Source organism: Balaenoptera borealis (assembly GCF_965194805.1).
Source record: "Balaenoptera borealis genome assembly, chromosome: 10".
In the NCBI taxonomy this organism is placed as follows: Eukaryota; Metazoa; Chordata; class Mammalia; order Artiodactyla; family Balaenopteridae; genus Balaenoptera; species Balaenoptera borealis.
The window spans coordinates 88,137,745-88,154,875 of record NC_138874.1 but is presented as its reverse complement, the minus strand read 5'-3'; the positions used below and the strand labels follow the sequence as shown (position 1 = coordinate 88,154,875).

Genomic DNA, 17,131 nt, shown 5'->3' with positions numbered 1-17,131 from the left:
TCACTTTGGTATTTAAAACAGAAATAATTTAATGCAGGAAATTGTTTATACAAGTTGTGGGAAAGCTGAGAAGCCAAACGGGATAGTGAGGTAACCTATCAATAGCAGGAAGCCATTACCACCCCTTGGCTGGAGGGACAAAGGGAAGAGTTGATGTTACTGGACCTCAGGGGCTGACAGTATGACAAAAACATAGGCCTATCAGTAGGAGCTGGAGCCATGGAGGAGATGCTGCCAATGCTGAAAGCGCCCACTAAATTGGAGAAATGGGAAGAAATGCCCTGGGTTTTCCTTTCCTTCTGACCTTCATTCTTCTACAAGTGCTTCCCATTGGCTGAACCCAGGCCATTATGGGAGCCTGGGAAATGTAGCCTGCAGTGGTCAGCCCAAGGAATGGCTCTGAGGGCAGAAAGGCCAGGACTAGCACATCTCCTATTAACCCCTTCTATTGATTTTGTTTCTCATTTCTGCACTCATGCTTTGAATTTCCCAGCACCGTTTTTTTTTTTAATTAATTTTTATTGGAGTATGGTTGTTTTACAATGTTGTGTTAGCCTCCACTGCACAACAAAATGAATCAGCCACACACATACAGATATCCCCTTCCCTTTTGGACTTCCCTCCCATTTAGGTTACCACAATGCATTAGGTAGAGTTCCCTGTGCTATACAGTATGTTCCCATCAGTTGTCTATTTTATACATAGTATCAATAATATATATGTGTCAATCCAGTCTCCCAATTCCTCCCACCCCACCCCTTTCCCCCTTTGTATCCATACATTTGTTCTCTACATCTGTGTCTCTATATCTGCTTTGCAAATAAGATCATCTATACCATTTTTCTAAATTCCACATACATGCATTATTATACGATATTTACTTTTCTCTTTCTGACTTACTTCACTCTGTATGACACTCTCTAGGTCCATCCACATCTCTACAAATGACCCAATTTCATTCCTTTTTATGGCTGAGTAATATTCCTTTGTATATATGTACCACATCTTCTTTATCCATTCCTCTGTTGATGGATATTTTCCCAGGGCCTTTTATTGTCATTTTTGATGATCTCTTGAATGTCTTTTGTTTTGTTTTTTTAAATATTTATTTATTTGGCTGTACTGGGTCTTAGTCACGGCACACAGGATCTTTGTTGCCACATGCGGGATCTTTAGTTGCACCGTGCAGGAGCTTTTAGTTGCGGCATGCAGGCTCTTAGTTGCGGCATGCAGGATCTCGTTCCCTGACCAGGGATCGAACCCGGGCCCCCTGCATTGGGAGCTCAGAGTCTTAACTGCTGGACCACCAGGTTAAGACTGGTGGTCTTTTTTTCTTTAGCATTCTGTTCTTATTTAATCCATGAATGAATTACTTTCTTACTGTTTTTGAAAACTCTCCCCACATATGTGGTCTTTGTTTCCTCCGAGTTTTTTTTTGTTTGTTTTTGGTCTCTATTTCCAGGTTAGAGGCTTTCTTCAGATATCTGGTAATCCTTGGGAGTTTGCACGTGTTTTACAGTGAGAATTATAAAGTTGAGTGGGAGCTCTGAGCACAGGGAATGGGCTGGCTGAGGATGAACTTCCCTGTATAGTGGCTTACATGGACAGTTTGGGAACCCCCAGTGTATTCTTCCTCTTGGGCTAGTCAGGTTCTTCTAGAAAAAGACCTTAGATCTGCCTAGAGGGAGAAGTCTGGCTACAAGCAAATAGGGCTGGAAGGGGTTGGAAAATCTCAGTACTCAATACTGTATCACTTAGACCTCTTTTTTTTTTTTTTTTTTCCTGCCGTGCTGTTCCCCAATCAGGGATTGAACCCGGGCCCTGGTAGTGAAAGCACTGAGTCCTAACTACTGGACCACCAGGGAATTCCCACTTAGACCTCTTTTGATTCAGCACCCAGGCCCTCAGCTGCACCTACATCTCTAAGACTAGACCTCTGTCTTACCCTCTCTAAAGAATTAAACCTCCAGATTCTACTGCAGCTAAGGAGGACTTGAGAGGCAATCTCGGAGGTCAGATTGCTTCTCCAACCCCACTCCCAATTCCAAAGGTACCTGGTACTGCTGGTTGCGAAGCTTTTTGAGGAGACTGTGGTGTATATGGGGAGTTACTGAGCATTCCCCAAGCCTACTGAGGATTCTGTTGTCTTGGCTCTGCTAAGTCATTTTCTTCTTATCCATCTGCTTTTCACCTTCTACAGTTTTGTTGCTAACATCCCTTATCCTGTTCTCTTCAACCTTCAGCTTTATAGCTTTAAAAAAAAAGAAAAGAAAGAAAAGAAAGGAAAATCCCTTTACTGTATTTTTGGTGGGGTTTCTAAAGAGAAAAGGAAAATCTGATGTATGTTTTCAGTGTGCTTTCTTGACATACACGTGGCCAAGGCACATGAAAAGATGCAAATCAAAACTACAATGAGGTATCACCTCACACCTGTCAGAATGGCCATCATCAAAAAGTCTACAAATAATAAATGCTGGAGAAGTTGTGGAGAAAAGGGAACTCTCCTGCACTGTTGGTGGGAATGTAAATTGGTGCAGCCACTATGGAAAACAGTATGGAGTTTCCTTAAAAAACTGAAAATAGAGCTACCATATGATCCAGCAATCCTACTCCTGGGCATATATCCAGAGAAGATGAAAACTCTAATTTGAAAAGATACATGCACCCCAGTGTTCATAGCAGCACTATTTACGAGAGCCAAGATATGGAAGCAACCTAAACGTTCATGAACAGATGAATGGATAAAGATGGGGGGGGGGTGCGTGTGTGTGTGTGTACACACACACACACACACACACACGTGCAATGGAATACTACTCAGCCATAAAAAAGAATGAAATAATGCCATTTGCAGCAACATGGATGGACCTAGAGATATCATACCGAGTAAAGTAAGACAGAGAAAGACAAATATTCTATGATATCACTTATATGTGGAATCTAAAAAGTAATATAAATGAATTTATTTACAAAACAGAAACAGACTCAAAGATATAGAAAACAAACTTTATGGTTACCAAAGGGGAAAGAAGGTGAGGAGGAATAAATTAGGAGTACGGGATTAACAGATACATACCACTGTATATAAAATAGATAAACAACAAGGATTTACTGTATAACACAGGGAACTATGTTCAGCATCTTATAATAACCTATAATGGAAAAGAATCTGAAATATATATATATATGTATATAAGTGAATCACTTTGCTGTACACCTAAAACTAACACAATATTGTAAGTCAACTATATACTTCAATAAAAAAAAATCTGCCTTCTTGATGCAGAAATCATGAATGTTTTTATAATGCCAGAATTACAGCTTTTTATAAGGGTGAAAAAATAGAAATGTCCATCAAAGGGTGATTATCCAAATAAACTGTGACTCAACCACACAATGAAATAGTATCAGCCACTAAAACTAATGCTATGAAAAAATAATAACATGAAAAAAGGTACCTAGTATTAAGTGAAAAAATAGATTGCAGAAAATATATTCAAAAGATCACAGTTTTAAAAAGTATATATATTTTAAAGGGAAACAGTGTCTACCAATCACATTGTCATAATACTATATATACAGAGAAGAAAGTTGCACCAGAAAGTTAAGGCTGCTTATCTCTGAGTGGTGAGATGATAGATCAGATGGAAACTGTGTGATCAGATAGAAGATAAATGCCCAACAGACAAAAATTCGCAAGGAACATGTAAGAGCAAGCAGTCTTCCTGCTGGGGCCTCATACCATACTTCTGCCAGATTGGGTGTAAATCTCACCCTATTCTGCAGGGTTGCCAGGTTCACTCCTGTGTCCAGGGGTGGTCTGAAGAGTTATACAAACCCACGCCCCCTTCTCCCTTTTCCAGCCACCTAATGATCCCCATGGTATCCAGAGAGAAGATCTCATCCTGAGTCTTCGAGCTGTGCTGGCTTCTACACCGCGATTTGCTGAGGTGGGTCTAGCCAAAGTTAGGATATGTAGCCTCAACCCACAGAAGGGTCTGAAGAAAGAACAGTAAAAGCATGGGGGAAAAGAAAGTTGCAGTATACATTTTTGGGTATGGCATCCTGCAAGTGTCTTCAGACCTTCGAAGTAAAGAACTTCACCATCTCTTCATTTAAAATAGTAAACCAATCCCTATTTGGTGCTATCTTTTGAAATTCTTCAGCTTTGCCAGCTAGCCCACTTTTCAGGTCACTGGGAGTCTGGCCATGGATTGAGAGGGAGGTTGGTTTACAGTCACAACTCTCGACTCGAGTATAGCTCCTTGATGTAACACCTACCCCTGGGAACTGGTGGCAGTGAGGACACGGTTGGCCTTGGTGTGGCTGCAAGACTACCCATATCTCACTCTTTAGTTCTTCCTTCTCTCCCACAGTTCCTGCTCCCCCTGCTGATTGAGAAAGTGGATTCCGAGATTCTGAGTGCCAAGCTGGATTCTCTGCAGACTCTAGTGAGTGATTGTTCTCTTTTGAGGATCCAGCTGTCTTTAGACAATTTAGGGGTGCTAAAGGATTATGAATTGATTGAGAGCCAGGAAATAGTTCATTGGCCTCAAGAGAGGGATACCCAGAATCCGGGCCTATATGTTGACCTAAAGCCCCCAGTTGCATTTTGTCTTGTTCTGTAGTAACTGAGTGGCAGCTGAGGAAAGGCTGACCAGGGCTCCCTCTTCATGCTTGTTTTCCATCAGTCAGGACAAGCTCCTGTTTTTCAGTGACCTGGGTAGGATGGTTATGAAATCCTGCTGGTTTTACTGCTGAGAGCCAGGGTCTTTCAGGTGCCATTATGCTGAGGGGCCTGCATATCCTAGGAAGTCTGAGTGTGTAGATAGCCATCACCTGTGCTTTCCTTGGCAGAATGCTTGCTGTGCTGTGTACGGACAGAAAGAACTAAAGGACTTCCTCCCCAGCCTTTGGGCTTCTATCCGCAGAGAGGTGAGTGTTACTTAGATAAACTCACTACCATTAACTCCTGGTTGTCAGGCACGAGGGGAAATAACACACCGTATCCTTTTCCCTCTATTGCTGTGCTTGGTTATTCAGCAAGAGAGCAAGGGGGCATACTTCTAGTTGAATGACAAGGGTAGGGTCAGCTGTTTAGTGGTGGCACATGATCAGTCTTGCCCAGTGCCCAATTCCTGTCCTTCCATGGTAAGGAGCATAGGTCATGCTGAGTAGAGGGGGAGAGGAAGAGACTAGGAAAGGGGTTCCCAACAACCACTGCTCAAAGTCAGTATTCAGTTTCTCAAAAAGTATGTGTATCAATCCTAGTGGGACTGAGGACTTAGTGAGAATACACCAATTGAGAAGAAACTCATTTGGGGGGTTAATTTCCATTGCTGTGCCCCAGAGGTTCTCACCACCCCCTTCCTGCAAAGGAAATAGGCAGTAGGTGGGTGGGGTTTCAGCTGGTGCAGGCTCACCTCAGTAGCCATGGGATCCCTCCCTGACAGGTGTTCCAGACGGCAAGTGAGCGGGTAGAGGCCGAGGGCCTGGCGGCCCTTAACTCCCTGACTGCGTGTTTGTCTCGCTCTGTGCTGAGGGCTGATGCTGAGGACCTCCTTGACTCCTTCCTTAGCAACATTCTACAGGGTAATGGGGCCATGGCAGCTAGAAAGGGGAGTGAGCACAAGAGAGAAATTCCTTAAGGCCAGTGACCTTTCATGAGTGGCCCCCATGTTCAGTGATTTGGGTGCTGGAGCCCTGCTTTGAATTGAAAGCAATTTAAGTGGTAACTGCTAGCCAACTGTCCCGGGGCTCAGCCTCCAACTTCTATGGCCTGCAGGGGAACCAGGCAACATTCAGCCTACTCCCTAGGTCTGTGATGTGCTGCCTCTCTAGACTGCAGGCACCATCTGTGTGAACCAGACATGAAACTGGTGTGGCCTAGTGCCAAACTGTTGCAGGCGGCTGCAGGTGCGTCTGCCCGGGCCTGTGACCACATCACCAGCAACGTGCTGCCCCTACTGCTGGAACAGTTCCACAAGCACAGTCAGGTAAGAAAGCAGAATCTGTTGGGGAAATGATGGGACCCCTTGCCAGGATCGCTCTCTCACAGAGAGAGCGCTAAGCATTGAGCTTGGGCCTAGATATAGTAGATCTCGGGTTTTGCTCCCATTAGCTGCTGCTGGTTCCCTTGTTCACTCTTTTCCTGACACTTATGTACAAGGATAATTCTCCCCAATTCTGCAGTAGCAGGACTGAAATCCTTTAAAAATAAAGTATTTTTTGACTTGAATACCCCTTAAAACATTACAGAGCAACCAGCGGCGGACAATCCTTGAAATGATCCTGGGTTTCTTGAAGCTGCAACAGAAATGGAGCTATGAAGACAAGGGTGAGGCCATCTTCTAGATGTGGTATCCTGGGGGCTGCTGAGCACTATAGCCCTATAAAGGATGGCAGGCAAAGAGCGCTACAGAGAAGTAGTCTAGAACAGTGGACCTGTTGTTCTGAGGTTGTAGCCCAAGAGAACACTTAACAGATGAGACCTGTTGATTTCTTTCCTAGTGTACTTCCCAGATACCCAATGGATTAAATTATTTAAATCTGCCCCGGGAATTCCATGGCGGTCCAGTGCTTAAGACTCTGCGCTTCCACCGCAGGAGGCACGGGTTCGATCCCTGGTCAGGGAATTAAGATCCCACATGCTACGCAGCGCGGCAAAAAAAAAAAAAAAAAATCTGTCCCAGGTTATCTTTGCATCACTTCTGAATAGGGTTTCCCTCTAACCTGGACTCTGTCTCTTCCTAGATGAAAGGCCTCTGAGTGGCTTCAAGGACCAGCTGTGCTCACTGGTATTCATGGCCCTGACGGACCCCAGCACCCAGCTTCAGCTTGTTGGCATCCGTACACTCACAGTCTTGGGTGCCCAGCCAGGTACACTTAAGGGAAAGAGAAAAGATAGGAGTATTGGTCCCTTTCTTGTGATTTTCTGTCTTAAGTGAAGAGCAATCTTAATTCCCTGGTTCTCACTACAACTCGGGATGATTTGGGACTTCTTATAGGACTTTAGGAAGGGTTGTGATGGCTGCAGGGGAAGAAAGGTGAGGCCCGTGTTTCCTTCCTGCACAGATCTCCTGTCTTCTGGGGACTTGGAGCTGGCAGTGGGTCACCTACACAGACTGAGCTTCCTGGAGGAGGATTCCCAGAGTTGGTGAGAATATAAGGCAGTGAGATCGAGCAAGCTGTTCCAGGGCTCTGTGCTTCTGACCCTTGGCTTTCCGTAGGGGAGGTGGGCCCTGTGCTTGGCTCTGGCTGCTACCCAGTTGGAGGTGTGGGAATGCTCTCTTTTCTTGGGCATTAAGAAGCCCAGTCCAACTTAGTGGTGTAAGTACTGGAATCCTACTCTTCAGCAGGGTGGCCTCAGAAGCCCACGCTCCTGAATCTGCCGAATGGCAGGCCTAGGCAAGAGAGCCATGGATCAAGGCTCAGCTAGTGCTCATTTGCCTTGTGCCCCAGCAGGGTGGCAGCACTGGAAGCATCAGGAACCCTGGCCACTCTCTACCCTGCGGCCTTCAGCAGCCACCTAGTGCCCAAGCTTGCTGAGGAGCTGTGTATAGGTATGTGTCTCTGATCTTCCGTGGCTTGCCCCTTCCCAGGGAGGCTTGGGGGCCTTCATGCTTGCCATCACACAGTGAAATCTTGTCTCCTGGGTTGCTTTCAGAGGAGTCAGATGTGGCTAGAGGGGATGGGCCCACCAAATGCTCCCGGCATCGGCGCTGTCTGCAGGCCTTGTCAGCTATATCCACACATGCCAGTATTGTCAAGGAGACCCTGCCTCTTCTGCTGCAGCATCTCTGCCAGATGAACAAAGGTAACTACCAGGAACAGTCATCAAGGAACTGGGCTGAAGGGGGAACCATAGTCAGGTTTGGAGTTGATGCCTCTAAAGGAGTGGTTCCAGTGGTGGCTATAGTAAGAGTCACATGGGAACTTTTAAAAAGTGCTGAATGTGTGGTTCTTAGTCCAACTGATTCAGCCTCTGAGGAGGGATGAGACTTGGGCAACAGTTATTAAGAATGCCCACGGAGTCCATTGACAAGCACCACTGGGGACTTCCCTGGCGGAGCAGTGGTTAAGAATCCGCCTGCCAATGCAGGGGACACGGGTTCGAGCCCTGGTCCGGGAAGATCCCACAGGCCGCGGAGCAACTAAGCCTGTGCGCCACAACTACTGAGCCTGCACTCTAGAGCCCGTGAGCCACAGCTGCTGAGCCCGTGCGCCACAGCTACTGAAGCCCACACACCTAGAGTCTGTGCTCTGCAACAAGAGAAGCCACCGCAATGAGAAGCCCCCGCACTGCAACGAAGAGCAGCCCCCGCTCGCCACAACTAGAGAAAGCCTGCGTGCAGCAACGAAGACCCAACGCAGCCAAAAATAAAAAAATAAAATAAATAAAATTTTTTAAAAAAAGAAAAGAAAAGCACCACTGTAAGGCCATGCTACTCAAAATAGGGTTCATCAACCAGTAGCACGGGTATTATCTGGGAGTTTATTAGAAATGCAGAATCTCAGGCGCCACTGATCAGAATCTGCATTTTAACTGGATCTCCAAGTAACCTGTACATACCCTGGAGTTTGAGAAGCACTGCTCCTCATAAGTGACGTAAGTGACAGCAGCTATTGCTATTGTGAACCTGTGCATGCACACCATGGGCCCTCACTAATTCCCTAAGTGCCCCACTCTGCGCTGCCCAGCCCTTTGTGGATGATCCAGCACCTGATGTAAAGTAGAAAGAACACTGGACTCAGAGCGTAGCCTGGGTTTGATTCCTGACTTTTTCACTGTTACCCTGGAAAAACCACTGGTAATTTATTGAGACTCCACATCCTCCTCTATAAAATGGGGGAAATGATATTTCTAAGAGAGTTGTTATGAAAACTAAATGAGAATGTACAGCTGACCCTTGAACAAAACAAGTCTGAACAGCACAGGTCCACGTATACAGATTTTTTTCAGTAGTAAAAACTATAGCACAACATGCTTGTGGTTGGTTGAGTCCATAGATGCAGAACTGCAGATATGGAGGAACTGTTTAAAGAGGGACCATTATAACTTGCAGGTGGATTTTCGACTGTACAGGAGGGTTGGCTCCCCTCACCCCTGCCTTGTTCAATGATCAGCTGTGTATGAATGCTTCTGTTGCAGAGCTGGCTGGGCAGGTCTCAGCTCCTGGATAAAATGACTTGGCTCTTTATAAGACACTCTTGGTCTCTTCAGTTACTCGTCTTCGATTATTCTTCCCACATTCTGTATGTGACAGACCTGGAAGTGCTTTTAAGAAAACCTTACAGAGAACTTTCTCACCACACAGGGAATACGGTTGCAGGAACAAGTGAAGTTATTGCTGTCTGTCAGAGTCTCCAGCAGGTGGCAGAAAAATGCCAGCAAGACCCCGAGAGCTGCTGGTATTTCCATCAGACAGCTATACCTTGCCTGCTTGCCTTGGCTGTGCAGGCTTCCATGCCAGGTAACTTCCTCCACCTCACCCCTCCCTCCTCCCTCCTCCCGACTCGGCCTTCCACTAGTGTTGAACAGCACTGCCACCCTCGGGGTATCACTGGTATTGCATTTGGTACCAGCAGAGGCTTCTTTTGAATCCTGTGTCCACATAATGAGATTTCACTTCAAGCAGAGGGTGCCAAGCTGACCTTTGGCAGGAACCAAAATCTACTAGTGTTAGCAACACTCAAAAGGATGCACACTTTTTCCCCCTTTAATTGCTGTGTAATTAGATTAGTTAGAATTAGGCTCTGGAGTCAAGCAGACCTGGTTGGGTTTCATGGTCAACTCTACCACTTGCCAACTTGGATGAAGATAGCCTTTCTAAGCTTCTGTCTCCTCACTTTATGGGGTTGATAGAGAGCAATATCTGTATCACAGGGTAGTTGGTAAGGATTAAATAAGTTAATGTGCAGCGCTTGGCAACAGTAATGTATGTATGTGTGGTAGCTGCTGTATAAACGGACCCATGAAGATAAATCTGTGTTACCTTTAAGTTTTTGAAAAGACTAACATTTCTGATGTTAAGAATGTTCATATTAGCTAGCCTTATTTTCCACTGTTGCCCAGTCAAAGGACTGCACAGAGTTCTCGGGAGCTCCCTGTGGCCTGCATTACACGCTCCTGCTTCTGGTGCCTTGCTGCTTCTCAGGGCTACAGCACTACTAGAGGACAGTTTAAAAACTGCTCCTCTTGTAACTAGAGTCAAGGCCCAGAGTCATGATGATGACAGGACCTAATCGTCTGAGCCATAGTCATGGCCTGTGATTGTGTGTGTGTGTTTTGATTTTGCAGAGAAGGAGCACTCAGTTCTGAAAAAAGTGCTGTTGCAGGATGAGGTCTTGGCCGCCATGGTGTCTGTCATTGGCACTGCCACCACCCACTTGAGCCCTGAGTGAGTATAATCATGGATGTGACTTGATCCCAGGGAGGATAGAATTCTTGGGAAGAAGCAGCAAATAACTTCCTTTTGAGCTGTCCTTTTACCCAGATTGAAACATGGAGGCAGCTTTTGTTTTGTAAGTCTTGCTGGCAAAGTAAGAAGGGGCCTTTTAGCATCATGGACTGGGGGCCACAGACTAATGGTTCTTAGCTGCAGATGTGCATGAGAGTCACCTGTGGAGCACTCCTGAAATACACATTGAGTTCTCTCGCTAGATCGTAAGGTCCAGGAGAACAGGGATTTCATGTGTCTGGTTCACTGCTGTAGCACCAAGGCCTAGAACAGGAATGGTTCCTGGCATATAACATGTGCTGAATTAGTATTTGTTGAAGGTGTGAATGATCATGCTCTGGCCCACGGACTCAGTGACTACCAGGAACCCCAGGGCTGCTGTAGAACCCTGGCTCCTCGGTGACACCTAGTGCTCTACCCCCAGCTTGGCTGCCCAGAGTGTCGCCCACATTGTGCCCCTCTTCTTGGATGGCAACATCTCCTTCCTGCCTGAAAACAGCTTCCCTGGAAGATTCCAACCATTCCAGGTAAGGGTCTGATGGATCAGATGGGGGAGAATCTTGGGACTTCTGTCCTTCAAATTTTTAGGGCTAACCTGGGATGGGTATCATCAGGGCAGACAAGCCTCTTGCTAGCAGGACAGGCTTGATAGGGCTCTTCTTCCTCTGTAGGATGGCTCCTCAGGGCAGAGGCGGCTGGTTGCACTGCTTATGGCCTTTGTCTGCTCCCTGCCTCGAAATGTAAGTGACCACAACATTTGGGGAGTACCCTAGTTTAACCCGGACCAGGGGAGGTGGATCCTGGGTGACTTCTGGGCTGAAATTTGTCACAAGCTAAGCTGATTTTCTGCTTTTCCCACTGGAGAATTTATTTCCCATCCACCCTGGCCCGTGCTGCCACTCTCTCCTGGGTGTCTCTTAGAGTTCAAGTGTTCTCTGGGTCCATGACATGGCCAGGTTTTCTATAGGTGGAAATCCCTCAGCTGAACCAACTCATGCGGGAACTTTTAGAGCTGAGCTGCTGCCACAGCTGCCCCTTCTCCTCCACTGCTGCTGCCAAGTGCTTTGCAGGACTTCTGAACAAGCATCCTGCAGGTACTGGAGTGAGGCTGTGGGTTGGGAGCCTCCCTGAATCAACTTCTGATGAAATCTTGACATTTAGTTCTCATTCTCTTTTTAACGGAAGTTAGCTAATATATCAATAATAGGGCTTTCCAAGGGACAGCCCGTGGGACAAGAGTCAAGACCAGAGTTGGGCAGAGCTTTATAGGACATAAGGGCTTCAAGCAGAGTGCTCTATCTAGTTCTGTCATCCTATTCCCTACAAAGAGCTATTAGGGGTAATTCTTTATTAGAAGTAGACAACTCTTTTTCGAATGCCAGCACCCCTACATTATGAGAATACCAGGCTCTCATGCTGGCGTCCTAGAGCTGAGTGGGCCAAATCCACAGCCAAAACAATATTGGTTTTTTCTAATGGCTTCTACATTTAAATGATTTACACCTTTGTTGGTAAAACGGACATATGTAGCCTCTGCATCAGCATTTCCTCCCTCCTTTTTAGGGCAACAGCTGGATGAATTCCTACAGCTGGCTGTGGACAAAGTGGAGGCTGGCCTGAGCTCTGGGCCCTATCGTAGTCAGGCCTTCACACTGCTTCTCTGGGTAAGGAGTCGGAATGGATTCCGGTTAGACAGAGAGCAGTTGGTCTGGTTAAATAGCATTTCTCCATTTAACCCTGAAGCATATGCATGCTTCTCAGGGTTTGAGTGTCATGCCCTAACTGTTCTCTTTCTCTCTGATAACAGGTCACAAAGGCCCTAGTGCTTAGATATCATCCTCTCAGCTCCTGCCTTACAGACCGGGTAAGTCCTTGCTGAAGACAGCAGAACCTAGGACCTAAACAGGAACTTCGCTGTCGATCCTCTTCTTCCCAAAAATGACTACTGTCCTCCTCTTGGGTATTTAAGATTCTTCCCCGCTGATGAACCTCAAAGGCTCTCTTTTCTCCAGCTCATGGGCCTCCTGAGTGATCCAGAACTAGGCCCAGCAGCAGCTGATGGCTTCTCTCTGCTCATGTCTGACTGCACTGATGTGCTGACTCGTGCCGGCCATGCTGAAGTGCGGATCATGTTTCGCCAGCGGTTCTTCACGGATAACGTGCCTGCTTTGGTCCGGGGCTTCCATGCTGCTCCTCGAGGTGAGGAGAGTCTAAAGGAAAGCCCTCAAATATACAGACCTCTCCTTTGGTCAGGCCGCAGTCTCCAAAATAATTTAGGACCTGAGTGCTTCTTTAGAGCTGTAGTGTGACCTGTACCTGAAGGGCTGAACGTCTAGATTCTTGACCCACTCTTTTCCTTTGATTGGCATATCTTGGCTATTCTGAGCTTGAGGGGCTTTTTTTTAAAAAAAGAACTTTTTGTAGGCTAATGTCCCAGCTTCACCAGAGATCAGAATTGAATTCTTAAGCTCTATGTCTGAGCCCAGTTTCTCCCCTAAGCTTTTCCATTTTTTCCAGATGTGAAGCCAAATTACCTGAAGGGTCTGTCTCATGTACTTAACAGGCTACCAAAGCCTGTGCTCTTGCCGGAGCTGCCCACGGTAAGCCTCGCAGTCACAGCCTCTAAGCAGGGACCGAGCCATTGTCCCCCAGCTGGGGCCAGAAAGGGGAGGGGAAGCAGGCTCATCAAAGATGTGGTCATCCCACCTTCCCTGTGCCCCCTTAGCTGCTTTCCTTGCTGCTGGAGGCCCTGTCCTGCCCCGACTCTGTGGTACAGCTCTCCACCCTCAGCTGCCTTCAGCCTCTTCTACTGGAAGCACCCCAAGTCATGAGTCTCCACATTGACACCCTCGTCACCAAGTTCCTAAACCTCAGCTCCAGCCCTTCCATGGTGCGTTGAGCCTCAACAACTCTTTGGCCTGTACGTCTCCCCTTCGTGGGTGTCCCCTCACCTCCTTATGGTTGTGTCCCAGGCTGTCCGGGTCGCGGCACTGCAGTGTATGCACGCTGTTACTCACCTGCCCACCCCCGTGGTGAGTACCGCAGATGTCCCTCTCTGGCTTGGAAGCTTCTGAGAGGAGCCAGAGGGACCTCTTTGCCTTAGTCAAGAGGGACTGGCCACCCTGCTGTGTGACTGAGGTACGCACTGTAGGGGACAGATAGGCAAGGATTTCCTGACTACCCTGAAACAGAATGGCCGGCCTGCCACACAGCATTCTCTGGAATCACTAAAGAAGAATAGGAAGAGTATTAGTTGTAGAGTCAGAGCAGCTTTTTTGGTTGTCTTGGTTGAACAAGGCTAAGATTAGCTCCTCTAACTCCACAGCTGCTGCCGTACAAACTGCAGGTGATCCGGGCCTTAGCCAAACCCCTGGATGACAAGAAGAGACTGGTGCGTAAGGAAGCAGTGTCAGCCAGGGGAGAATGGTGAGTTTTTAGGTCACGGGGAGAGACGGGGTTGAAACGGGCCTCACCACTAATGCTGTCAACGTTCTTTTTGCCTACAGGTTTCTGCTGGGGAGCCCTGGCAGCTGAGCCCTCCATCCTGGCCTACACTGTTCTGACAGACACTCCAACCTGAAATTACTAACTATCAAGCCATCTCGCCCAAAGCAGGGAGATGACTGGCTTCTGATTGCCTTTCCCACAGACACCGCACAAATGCTCGGCCTCTGTCGCATGGCTGTACAGGAAACATAGGAATCCTGACTTCTAATGGATTTGTGAAGTAACTGAGTGTGAGACTACTTGTGTTTGAAGAATGATCTTGGTTTGGGGGCTTTTCCATTTATATGTCAGAAAAAGTGAGATATGCTGCTGAGGGTGAATACAGATGAGTGTGGCCCTGAGGACCAGGGATGGTGGCGTGTGTGTACCTGCTGGAGAATAAAGATTCTTTTGGTAATGGGGCCGTCAGTTATTTCCCTCTCTCCACTTTTGCCTCAGCAGTACATAACCAGAAGCAACACTGCATAAGCTAGAGGAACAGTAGTGATAGGAACTGGCCAGGAATTCTTCAGGACATCCAACCCCTCCAAGTGGGACAGAGGTGGCAGGACCAGAACACCCACTCACTAGGCCTTGACCCTGACTTTCCCCTTCCCCGCCCCACAAGAAAGGCAAAGAGTGAAAAGCTACATATCATTAAAAAATCAAATACCTTTATTTTTGCTCCCTTCAGCATGTGAGAAGTGGCAGTGACCTCAGCAGTAGGCCTGGTATCTTTGCCCTGTTGAGGAGCCAGGATCTCAGCTCTACCATTCAGGTGTTTTCCCAGATGGCAAGTGGAAGAGGTGGTAGCCAACCCCAGTGCTGTAAGCTGGAGGAGGTCGGGGTCAGTACCCGGCCAGGTTGCTAGCTGCCTGATCTCCAGTCTGGGGCTGGAACTTCTGTTTGCCTGAGTAAAGGGACATCAGTCCTAGGATTTTGCCACATCATGCCTTGCTTCCGCCATGGCCGGGAGACTGGTCCTTGAGCTGTCCCTGCATGGTACCGTAAGGCAGGCGCACTGGCTCTTTTTGTTCAAGGATTCCAAGAAGCTATCCTTGAAGGCCCTTGAGGCAGTGGAGGAAGCAGGGTGGTGCTCAAGTTGTGGCTGACACACTCCAGCTCACACTGCCATCACAGAGGCTGAGTGAGCAGTCACCCAGGGAGGGGGATCCCAGCTCAGTCCGTTCCCATGGGGCAGGTGACTGGAAGGTAACAACACCCGAGTCAGCCAATGCCTATAAGAGAAGACAGAAATACTTGTGAGGTCTAAGATTTCCTAGTCTTCCTTCCTGAGCTTCATTCCTCAGCAAAGATACATCAAGGTAGTCTGAAGCTACCCTGGCGTTCATCGCAAAAGCAATAAAAGTTCCAATTTTGTCCAATAAATGTGCCCTCTGGTGCCTTGAAGGCCTTTAGAGGTTTTGAGCTAAACTTCTAAGGGGCCACCGTAAGCACAGTGACAGGCAGGAATAATAGGATGGGAAAAGGAAGAGGGCAGGTACTTACGGTCACCTACTTATTACTGCCTCAGTAGTTGCAATTTGAAGAATGATTTACCTTTGCCTCTTGGGCTGAGGGAGCTAGCTTCATTTATTGTCTTAGGCCCTCTGTCACAAATAGATGACTTCAATCCCACAAATTATGTGCTTGAAATCCAGACACTGCCATACAAATGAGAGGTGACTGGTGGCCAGCATACCCTAACTAGAGGTCCCTTCTTGAGAACAGCTTTCTAAGGATTCTGTCGTAGTCACCTGCTACCATACCAATATGGGGGCCCCTAGCCACACATGCCTGTTTAAGTTGGTGAAGATGAAATTAAATTTAAAATTCAATTCACTGATATATTAGCCACATTTCAAGCGCTCAAAAGCCGTATGTGACTAGTGGCTAATGTTTTAGACAGCAGAGGTATAGAATATTTTTCTCATCACAGAAAGTTCAATGAACAGCGCTGATCTAAATAGTTTACTTTACCTTCCTGTGTCCACACCCAGGAATACCTTCCAGTTGTCCAAGCAGCCATAGTTGTAATGATTCCTAAAAACCTAGAGCAAAGAAAAACATGTTTCTATGAACCCTTTTCCTTAAACCAATTTTGAGCCTAAATTGGCCAGGCAAGTTCTGGATTTCATGATGCCTGCCTTAGTTGGCCCTGGCCATGGCCTCTGTTTACAGGATGGCAGGTTCAGTTACCTACCCATCCCTCCACCCCAATCCCGGCCCTACTCACTCTGCCCTTGGCCTGCAGCCGACGTCGCTCCTTCTTGTTGATGTGCCTTTCGATACTAGTCTCACCTCGACTGATGAGAACAGCGTGCCATACAGTTAGGGCACCCAGGGCAAGTGCCACGGAACTGAGAAAAGAGGGGCAAAGATTGGGGGGTAGTGTGGAGGGAGTTAGAGGCCATGTGTAGGTCTGAAATTGAGCTGAGCAACAGTGACTGCCTAGGGACTTATGTCTAAGTCTGCCTTAACTCCCAGCGTACGTGTCCTAGATGAACTTTTACCTCACTGCATCCATGAAAAAGCATCAACGTGGGCTAAGAATAAATGACGTGGAAAGGAAGATGGGGAAATAAGTCTATTACTAATGAAAATGTTATATATTTCCTAAAATACCCATGCTTGGGAGACAGAAGAGGTAGTAAAAGCACTAACGATTAGAATAAAATGGCACAACATTCAGATTCTAGCTCTACCATTCCTAACTGTGTATCATGGAACAAATCACCTCACCCCTCAGATCTGCAATTTTCCTCATCTATGAAATGCACCTACCCTTTAAGTAGGAGTTTAACTTCCCTTGGCACATACCAAACACTCAATGCCAAATCTATAATGTTCCCTGCCCCCAAATACTGAAGAAAATTAAGCCCTACTCTTTGCCAACCTAAGTGAGAATAAGAACAGCAGCAGTTTACACAGGGATGGGTTCCTGCCTGGGTGTGGGCACCGAAAAAGGTTTTTCTGAAGCTGCCCCTCCCTTAAACTGTCAAAAATGAGAGTTAAGATACCTGCACAGGAACCAGAGGTAGACAAGACTCTTGTGAGTCACTCTTTCTCGGAAGGAGAAGGTGGGTGGTGGGGTCTGGTGATAAGTCTAGAAAAAGAAAACAGCGAAGTCTGGATCATTTGCTCCACTGGTCTCCACCAGAGCCCAACACCTGCAGGCAGGGAAG

At 47.0% G+C, this 17,131-nt stretch overlaps 2 protein-coding genes across 18 annotated transcripts in view; one reads left to right on the top strand and one right to left on the bottom strand.

Moving 5' to 3' along the window:
- MMS19 (MMS19 homolog, cytosolic iron-sulfur assembly component) overlaps positions 1 to 14,364 on the top strand; it is a 32,172-nt gene extending 17,808 nt beyond the window's left edge. For 2 of the 7 annotated variants that reach the window (XM_082406503.1, XM_082406509.1), the window contains 23 exons: positions 3,864 to 3,950; positions 4,377 to 4,451; positions 4,858 to 4,935; positions 5,454 to 5,592; positions 5,842 to 5,996; positions 6,259 to 6,337; positions 6,754 to 6,879; positions 7,075 to 7,156; positions 7,462 to 7,562; positions 7,667 to 7,816; positions 9,318 to 9,473; positions 10,301 to 10,400; positions 10,885 to 10,987; positions 11,132 to 11,200; positions 11,428 to 11,554; positions 12,024 to 12,124; positions 12,268 to 12,324; positions 12,473 to 12,659; positions 12,978 to 13,060; positions 13,186 to 13,350; positions 13,433 to 13,492; positions 13,786 to 13,886; positions 13,967 to 14,364. In XM_082406503.1, coding sequence (XP_082262629.1) covers positions 3,864 to 3,950; positions 4,377 to 4,451; positions 4,858 to 4,935; positions 5,454 to 5,592; positions 5,842 to 5,996; positions 6,259 to 6,337; positions 6,754 to 6,879; positions 7,075 to 7,156; positions 7,462 to 7,562; positions 7,667 to 7,816; positions 9,318 to 9,473; positions 10,301 to 10,400; positions 10,885 to 10,987; positions 11,132 to 11,200; positions 11,428 to 11,554; positions 12,024 to 12,124; positions 12,268 to 12,324; positions 12,473 to 12,659; positions 12,978 to 13,060; positions 13,186 to 13,350; positions 13,433 to 13,492; positions 13,786 to 13,886; positions 13,967 to 13,994 — 2,409 coding nt within the window. In that variant the 3' untranslated portion in view covers positions 13,995 to 14,364. Of the gene's footprint in view, positions 1 to 3,863; positions 3,951 to 4,376; positions 4,452 to 4,857; positions 4,936 to 5,453; positions 5,593 to 5,817; positions 5,997 to 6,258; positions 6,338 to 6,753; positions 6,880 to 7,074; positions 7,157 to 7,461; positions 7,563 to 7,666; positions 7,817 to 9,317; positions 9,474 to 10,300; positions 10,401 to 10,884; positions 10,988 to 11,131; positions 11,201 to 11,427; positions 11,555 to 12,023; positions 12,125 to 12,267; positions 12,325 to 12,472; positions 12,660 to 12,977; positions 13,061 to 13,185; positions 13,351 to 13,432; positions 13,493 to 13,785; positions 13,887 to 13,966 lie in introns of those variants that run through there. The other 5 variants (XM_082406504.1, XM_082406505.1, XM_082406506.1 and 2 more) reach the window with 5 other exon arrangements.
- ZDHHC16 (zDHHC palmitoyltransferase 16) overlaps positions 1 to 17,131 on the bottom strand; it is a 39,839-nt gene that overhangs the window by 16,336 nt on the left and 6,372 nt on the right. For 10 of the 11 annotated variants that reach the window (XM_082406567.1, XM_082406568.1, XM_082406565.1 and 7 more), the window contains 4 exons: positions 16,967 to 17,052; positions 16,183 to 16,306; positions 15,927 to 15,997; positions 14,620 to 15,184 (listed from right to left, as the gene is read on the bottom strand). In XM_082406567.1, the coding sequence (XP_082262693.1) occupies positions 15,070 to 15,184; positions 15,927 to 15,997; positions 16,183 to 16,306; positions 16,967 to 17,052 (396 nt within the window). In that variant the 3' untranslated portion in view covers positions 14,620 to 15,069. Of the gene's footprint in view, positions 1 to 3,979; positions 3,999 to 14,619; positions 15,185 to 15,926; positions 15,998 to 16,182; positions 16,307 to 16,966; positions 17,053 to 17,131 lie in introns of those variants that run through there. The other variant, XM_082406569.1, reaches the window with a different exon arrangement.